The sequence below is a fragment of the Haplochromis burtoni genome, unplaced genomic scaffold (assembly GCF_018398535.1).
Source record: "Haplochromis burtoni strain Fernald_Lab_line unplaced genomic scaffold, NCSU_Asbu1 Contig_640, whole genome shotgun sequence".
Classification (NCBI taxonomy): domain Eukaryota; kingdom Metazoa; phylum Chordata; class Actinopteri; order Cichliformes; family Cichlidae; genus Haplochromis; species Haplochromis burtoni.
In genome coordinates, this window is record NW_024583001.1 from 147,987 (window position 1) to 156,308 (window position 8,322).

General features: G+C 48.4%; 1 protein-coding gene across 1 annotated transcript; it reads left to right on the plus strand.

The window, feature by feature from the left end:
- The first annotated feature begins 1,702 nt into the window (after nucleotides 1–1,702).
- LOC121812529 lies at nucleotides 1,703–8,100 on the plus strand. Its single transcript, XM_042215007.1, has 3 exons — nucleotides 1,703–5,014; nucleotides 7,304–7,910; nucleotides 7,952–8,100. Exons 1-3 carry the CDS (start codon nucleotides 1,703–1,705, stop codon nucleotides 8,098–8,100), a joined length of 4,068 nt encoding a protein of 1,355 aa, XP_042070941.1.
- The last annotated feature ends 222 nt before the right edge of the window (nucleotides 8,101–8,322 follow it).

Sequence of the window (8,322 nt, forward strand, 5' to 3'; positions counted from 1 at the left end):
GTCTACAAGTACTGGTCAGGTGTCATTGCAACAGCCCAGCCAGGAAAATCCATCTCAGGAGGTCTGGAGTTCAGAGGAAGATTTACCTGCACGGCAGTGTCAGAAGCCGCCAGCAAAGGCGACCCATAAAACCAATCGGAGGTCATCAGAGGGAAATGGTGAGAGAGAACAGTGGCAAGGCCACGTCGTTGGGGAAGAATCCGATAATCGGGAGGCTGTGATACACCTGGAACGCCTCTTGAAGAAGCTGCAGGATGAAGAGGAAGCAACACCACGTAGTGTAGCCCATGCGCTCCAGGTGGTGGAGGAGGGTTTGGTGTCTGCTGAAAGAAGCAGCACACGAAAATCCAGAGAAGTGAGAAGCCTAGAAAGGGGAGGGCTGGCCCCAAATTTTCAAGCTCCCACAGGAAGGACGACCCTTCGCTCTGGGAGGGTCTTGGGGGACCCAAGAGATAAAAGACAGTCGATCTTTGACAAGAATCGGAAGAAGTTTGGTGGATTGCTAGCTGCTGGAGGGCAGTGTGATCCAGAGGAGGACTTACCCCTGACAATGCCACTACTGACAGGTGCTCAGGGGGAACCAGTATACCACCCATACAATATCAGAGATCTTGACGCTCTGGTGAAGCAGCTGCCTCCCATCACCGAGGGAGGAGCGGCTTGGCTGAGAAAGCTCGGAAATCTTACAGAAGGAGAGGAGCTCGCTCTGGGTGATTTCCGAGCTATTGGAGGGAGGATCATGAGAGGTGGAGGCCTAGCAGATGTGGAAGAGATAGCCAGAACTACATGTCAACCAAACGATGTCCCCTATGCAAGGGTGCGAAATGCTCTCTCTGACGCAGTGCGTGAGAAGTATCCGACCCATAACATTGGCACTACACCTAGGATTGTTTGGAGCCCAGAACAGTCCCCTAGGGAGTTTATGGAGCATGCAAAAGAACAGTGGATCCTCCAAACAGGGGAGCATCCTGGGCGTGATGGCGAACCAAGGGCGTGGTTCCGATCTGCAGTGCTAGCAGGTCTCCCAGAACGAGTAACAAAAGATCTACAAAAGAATCCAGACTTTGCGGTGGCAGATTCAGCAAAATGGGAGAGGCACATTATACATCGACTTGAGCTGGAGAAAGATGAGGTGAACAAGAAAAAACAGGAGCTGGAAGAGGCGCAAGGGCTGTTAGTGAAATTGAAATTGGCTGAGGCGAGAGAAAAATTAAATGAAAAGAAAAAGGAAAATAAAGATGGACCTAAGAAGATGCTGGTGGCGCAGCCACAGGGTGATCCGGGGCCTGATTGGCCAGATTTGGATCCGGTTCTGTATCCTGATGACCGATGGCCCGCCAATGCACCAAGGCAAGGAAGACCCGCGGGGAATTGGGGGGCTACTAGGTCGTGGAGGGGACGAGGTGGATCTCAAAGGGGAGGTGGACCAAGGGGCCGTGGTCTGGGGGGACCTATGCTGGACCCGAATGTATGCATGAGGTGTGGAGGACGAGGACATTGGGCTCGTGATTGTCCTACACCAGGGCTAGCAGAAAGGAGTTATCAACCACCACCCCAGTTTCAGAGACCGCTGCGAGGCAGGACAGTTCAGACGAGGGGACATCAAGCTCCAAACCCAGGCATGGCGCCAGCGGCCCAGTACCCTCTGGCCGATTGGGGCAGGGAGGAGCAGTACTGACGGGACCCACAGAGACAAGACAACATGGGAACGGTAGACCCAATGTTGTCAATAAGTGTCGAAGGAACCGAAATGAACTTTCTTGTGGACACTGGAGCTACCTACTCGACGCTGAAACAAAAACCAAGCAGTGCCACACTTTCCAACCATGTGGTCAGCGTTGTGGGGTTTACTGGGGTTCCGAAAACTCTGCCGACAACCAATCCAGCCCTGACGGTGCTGGGAAAACAGACTTTGAAGCACAGCTATGTGGTGGCTCCCGATGTACCTGTGAACTTGATGGGCAGGGATCTGCTCATCAAACTGGGGGCCACTATAATGTGTTCAGCTGATGGACTAACAGTAACACTTCCAGGAGGAAAAGAGTTTCCGTGCCTGGGGACTTTTTCAAAGAACCAGTATTTGCTGAAAGACTCTGAACAAACTGCAAATCCTGCTGATATTTACTGGGGTCGGTTGGTGGATGAAGGCATCTTGAGACAGTATCAGCTGTGGAAACCTTGGATTATGGCCTTGGCAGTCTATTCTCCCCCCCGAGATCCATTCCATGTCACCCTCTATTATGATAGGAACGACGACGAAATTTATAAGGACCTGTTCCAGTCTGAGCTTGAAGGTCAGACCTGGAATGTTTGTTCTCAAAATATCTATGTTGGTCCTGAAGGCGTCGCTGCAGCAGTAAATTTAACCGACAACCAACGGCCTTGGTTCAAAATGGGGCCTGATTCAGTCCCTCACATTACATTGGCGGTCCATGAGAGTCATCAGGCGAAGGAGCTGGGAACAATGGTCAGAAGAGCTCTCGGGGAACCTGGTTGGCAGCCTACTCAGATTCCAGATGTTTGGTACTCGCCAAAATGTAAAACTTATCGTATCACTTGTCAATCAGAGGACACAGTGATGTTGGAGCATGAACAAATCTCAAGAATCCATGGGAGAGAAAGAATAGACCATGCGGATGCAGTTGCCGCACTTGCCACTCTTCCTGACACCTTGTGGTCAGCAGGTCCTACAGATGTGGGCCAGGCAACGTGTTCGCCTGTTCTATTCCAGCTGAAGTCTGAAACGCCAATTTGGAAACCACAGTATAGGCAAAAGAGAGAAGCTGAGGAGGGAATTGCAGAAACCATTGAGGGGCTGTGGAATGTAGGGGTGCTTGAGCCCTCTCAATCCCACTGGAATACCCCTATTTTGCCAGTAGAGAAGCATGGGACCGGGAAGTACAGAATGGCACATGACTTAAGAGCCATCAACGCCATTCTACGTACTGACACGGTGCCAGTCCCAAATCCATACACAGCGCTGACAGCATTAACACCAGACCAGAAGTGGTTTACATGTATTGATCTAGCGAATGCATTTTTCTGTCTCCCATTGCATGAGTCTCTGAGGGACATTTTTTCATTCACATATGGGGGACAACAGTACAGATACACAAGATTGCCACAAGGGTTTGCACTTTCCCCTGGCATTTTCAACCAAGTGTTGAAAGAAGCTTTATCGCCATGCCATCTTCCAGAGGGGTGTACACTGGTGCAATATGTTGATGATTTGCTCATTGCAGCGCCGTCTGCTTCGGCGTGTACGGCAGCTTCACTTACCATACTGAGAAGACTTGCTGAGTGTGGTTTCAAGGTCAGCAGAGAAAAGTTGCAGTTGGTCCGACCAGAAGTAACATTTCTGGGCCGAGTCATCGCTCACAAATCAGTGGGTCTGCTAAACACCCACCGTGATCAGATTTTGACACATCCAAAACCACGTACAGTTAAGGAGTTGCTCTCGTTCTTGGGGTTGACAGGATACAGCCGGCATTTCATTCCAAATTACGCAGGCAAAACAGCCCTGTTGAGGGATTTGGTAAAAACGGCAGGTGTCAGAAATCTTAAGGCTGAACTGCCATGGACATCAGCCGCTGAGTCGGCGTTTATCGCATTGAAACAGGACATGTCACGGTCGGCTGACCTTGCCATCCCCAATTATGAGCAACCCTTCTATCTTGATGTTTCAGAAACAAATGGGATAGCTAATGGGGTGTTGTTTCAGAAAAAAGGGGGAGGAAGAGATGTACTTATGTATGTTAGCATCAGGCTAAGTCCATTAGAGGCAAGGCACCCAAGATGCACTCAGCATGCCATTGCGGTGTCGAAAATTATACAAAAGACAGCACATATAGTGAGGGACCATCCATTGAAGGTGTTGACCACCCACAGTGTGGTGGCATATGTTAACTCACAAGCCTTCACCATGACACCTCTCACACAACAGAGAGTGTGTAAAGTGTTAGACGCTCCTAACTTGACCTTCACACATGAAGGAATTAACATGGCAGATTTAATGGAGTCAGGAGGAGAACCTCATGACTGCGCAAAGAGAGCTGAAGTGGACGAGAAGATAAGAGAAGACCTGAAAGCGGAACCTCTGACCGGAGCTGAAGACTGGTTTACGGATGGATGCTGCTACAGGGACGATGAAGGATTAAAAGCAGGCTACGCGGTGGTTTGCAGGAAAGGGGTTGCATTTGAAGTGAAGGAAGCTGGAAGACTTGAAGGGCAGCAGTCAGCCCAAAGAGCAGAAGTAATTGCTCTAAGTCGAGCTTTGAGACTTGCAAAAGGAAAAAGAGTCAACATTTACACGGACTCAGCTTATGCCTTTGGAGCAGCTCATGTGGAGCTGGCCCAATGGAGAAGAGCAGGATTCAGGACAGCAGAAAATGCACCAATCTGCCACAAGAAGGAAATGGAGGAACTTGAGCAGGCCTTGGCAGATCCAGAGGAGGTGAGTATCATAAAATGCAAAGGCCACTCCTCAGGAACTGGTATGGTGGCTAGAGGAAATCAGGAAGCTGACCGAGCTGCAAAAGAGGCAGCGGGATATAAAGCGTCACGACAGATGGTACAAATAACCGTTGAGGAAGAACAAGGCGTGAACATGCTACAAGAAGCCAGGAAGGCTCAAGAGGAGGCGGCCCCAGAGGAAAAGGGTGTTTGGAAGAGCCGAGGAGCCTGGGAAGAAGGAGGTCTCTGGCGAGGACCTGACGGTCGACCAGTGTTGACAGCAAACTTGGCAAAACAGAAGATTGCTGAAGCACATGGCCTTGGACATGTAGGTGTCGCCCAGATGGGAAGACATCTGTGCCATTGGTGGCATCCTTTTTTGAAGGATATGATCAAGGAAAAGGCCAGGTCGTGTCTGATTTGTGGGAGGCACAATCCGAAGCCAGTGATTAAACCAGAAGCAGGTAAGTTTCCCATTCCAGAAAGACCTGGCGAAGAGATTGTCATTGACTACACTGACATGATTGACCCAGGCCCAGGAGGAGTTCGATACCTGCTGGTAAGTGTGGATACTTTGACGGGCTGGCCTGAGGCATGGCCAACCAAGAGGGAGGATGCAAAAAGTGTGATTAAGTGTCTAATTAATCATTATATCCCCCGCCATGGTTTCCCGAAACGGATTAGATCCGATAATGGGACTCATTTTAAAAATAAAGATTTGGCAGAAGTAGAACAGAAGCTGGGGTTGCAACATAGATTTGGCACTGTGTATCATCCTCAGTCACAGGGAAAGGTAGAAAGAATGAATTTAAACCTGAAAAACAAAATTGCAAAGATTTCTGCTCACACGGGGCTAAATTGGGTAGCAGCCCTGCCGATTGCATTGATGATAATAAGATGTTGTGTTAATCAATCTACAGGTTTCACACCATACGAGCTGTTGACAGGACGACAGTTTCCAGGTCCTTGGACAACAGTTCCAGCGGAGGAATGTGTAAAAAGTAATAGAAAACATATTGAATGTTGGAAAGAATTAAAAGCTCTTGTGTCTAGTTTCACACAACAGGTTGGAGAAGGGGTGAAACCGGAGGATAGGTCCATCCCCGATGCCAAGGCGGTCTGGCTGAAGGTCATTAAGCGAAAGTGGAGAGACCCGAGGTGGACTGGACCTTTCGAAGTCACTGCCCGAACCACCAGTGCTGTCCGTTTGAAAGGGAAAGGTGAAACCTGGTTCCATTGGTCTCAGTGTGCAGCCGCAGACGAGAGCTTGCTGGAGCGAAGCTCCACCCCAATCAATACAGGGGGGAACATAGAGGCAGAATAATCCTCTCCCCCTGTGCAACGGTCCTCCTCAGTAGTCTAACCTGAGTCGAGGTGAAGAAAGAAGAGGAGCATCATATCTCAAGTATCAATACATTTACTTCAGGCTCCTAAATAGGCTAGGGCTCTAGTCTAAGTATTCGATGGTTTAAAGGAATTTTAATAATTTTGTACGTTAATCACATACGTTTATACTTATAACTTTATATTCTTAGTACGCATCTTAGAGTAAAAGTAAAACGAGCCTGGCACCAACATGAAATTGTGGGAGAATTGGAAATTAACGGGGGTGTTGGGGTTAATAAGTGTTATAACGTGTCTCTTTGTTTTTTGGCAGACAGGTGAATTGCCCAGACGCAGAGGTCTATCCACTCCAGAGCCCGAACCGAGCAAAGCGTCGAAAAAAGTCAAGCGTGCGGCGGTTGGTTCAGGTGGGGAGGATGGGTGTCTAAAAGCTACGGGCGGCGTCGAGTTTGGGTATGTTAATGGGTCCACGACGGCGTTTACATTTGATTTGTGTGAGGTACTTAAATGTTCGGGGGACGGTAATACCTGGAGATCATATAATGTGTGGGTTTGTTACCATCCAATGATGTGTTACCCTAAGTCGGTGTGGGGCCCAGCATGGGATAGTGAAATCTACACCTATATAACGGATCAGTGGTGTTCTTGGCAGGATGTGGTCGCATGGACAGGAGTAGGATGGCAGCCAAAAGTGCCACCGGCCCTGGAAGGTATAGCGATTCAGAGAGATTATTCTGTTGCAAATAATCCTATTACTCTTTCCCTAGGACCGTGGAGTGAGCTCCCTGAGTCTGGATTCGATGGAGGTGCGTTTTATTTAGTAGTAGGCCTAGATAAAGTAGGGACAGATCCATTTGGGTTAATTCGGGTGAATTTATATAATCCCAGGTCTACACCCTTGGGGTCTGATTCGGCATTAAATCGTACGGAGAAAATAGATCCAGTAGAGACAGTCACATACAAGGACCCAGAAGAGAAATGGTTTGTGGCCACTGATTATACTAGGTTAAAACCTCAGGAGTTGATAGAGCGTGCCACAGGTTTCGGAGATAGGAATCTTTGGTTAGATTGGGTGGCTCAAAATGCTAAGGAGCAGGAAGTGGTTGATTGTGTTGCTTGTGCTACCGCTCGACCTCATTTGTTTACTGAACCCGCTCCTCTGTATCCAGAGGATGAGTGGGGTTATAACTGCATGCTGAGATTAACTAGAGAGGCGTTGGACACAGGTAACTGCACCACTTTGTCAGGTTTATATCCGCCAATTGATAAACGTACACAACCAGGTTCATTCACACCAAAACGAGATAATTATACATGCTTTGACTTTTCTACCGATAGAGTGAGATTTAGGCTGGGGAGGATTGATCCGAGCTGGTGTCAGAGGACAATCATAGGAAGAACTACTAATGATGTAAGTGACCCAAGCACAGTCATAGGTACCTGGGCAAGGGGGGGGTTGTACTATTATTGTGGAGAGTATACCCTCTTGGTGCAGGTTCCCTTGGGGAGTGTGGGTACTTGTGCCTTGGTGCGCTTGGCTGCACCGTTGATGCTTATAGGCAGTAGGCTAGAGACAGTTCCGCAGCAAGGCGCGGCTGTGTCTACGGCCAGACGGAGGAGAGCTACTGGGGATGCTCACAGGTATGATCCAAGACGGGACTCGCCAACCTGGATTGACTCAATAGGAGTTCCCAGGGGAGTTCCAGATGAGTATAAGTTAGTGGATCAGATAGCGGCCGGGTTTGAAAGTGTGTTTTTGTGGGTAACTCCAAATAAAAATGTTGATCGTGTTAATTATGTTCATTATAATGTGTTGAGACTTTCTAATCTTACCAGGGACGCGGTGGAAGGCCTGGCGGAGCAATTAGGTCCGACGTCGCTAATGGGAATCCAAAATCGAATGGCGCTCGACATGTTATTGGCTGAAAAGGGAGGCGTGTGTGCGATGTTCGGAGATTTTTGTTGCACCTTCATTCCTAACAATACAGCTCCGGACGGTACGGTCACGCGGGCGCTGGACAATTTGAAAGCGTTATCTAGAACCATGCATGAGCATTCAGGCGTGAGTTCGGGGCTGGGAGATTGGTTCACTTCTGTTTTTGGGCAATGGAAAGGTGTTTTATGTCTGCCATGTTTTCTCTTTTGGTTTTTCTAGGTTTGTTGCTGATCGGGTGTTGTCTCATTCCTCTGGTAAGGCAGGTGTTGGGTAATCTGGTGAGCAGGGCCATAGCTTCTGGTTCAGCTGAGTCAGCTGGTCCGGAACACATGATGCCTTTGCGAGAAGCCGCCTGGACGGAGGAGTGACACAATATCTGGGTAAAGGTTGGCCTTTTTTCTAAAGGCCAAAGAGGAGGAATGTGAACAGGAGATAGTTTATTTTCTACTTTTTTGTATACTTATGATCACAGTATAAGCAGAAGTATCAATCAGTAATCATTTACCCTTGTTGAACCAGTTGACAGAATAATCTTTGAACTACATTTATGAGAATATTAATCTATACAGATTATCAGTACTTTAATTAGT

Excerpts from the sequence above, each read along its gene's own strand:
- LOC121812529 (XM_042215007.1), top strand. The coding sequence starts at position 1,703 with ATGGGAACGGTAGACCCAATGTTGTCAATAAGTGTCGAAGGAACCGAA. Across the intron at positions 5,015-7,303 it reads GAGTTCGATACCTGCTGGTA|AGTGTGGGTACTTGTGCCTT; the intron begins AGTGTGGATACT and ends GTTCCCTTGGGG. Across the intron at positions 7,911-7,951 it reads TGTTTTTGGGCAATGGAAAG|GTTTGTTGCTGATCGGGTGT; the intron begins GTGTTTTATGTC and ends TGGTTTTTCTAG.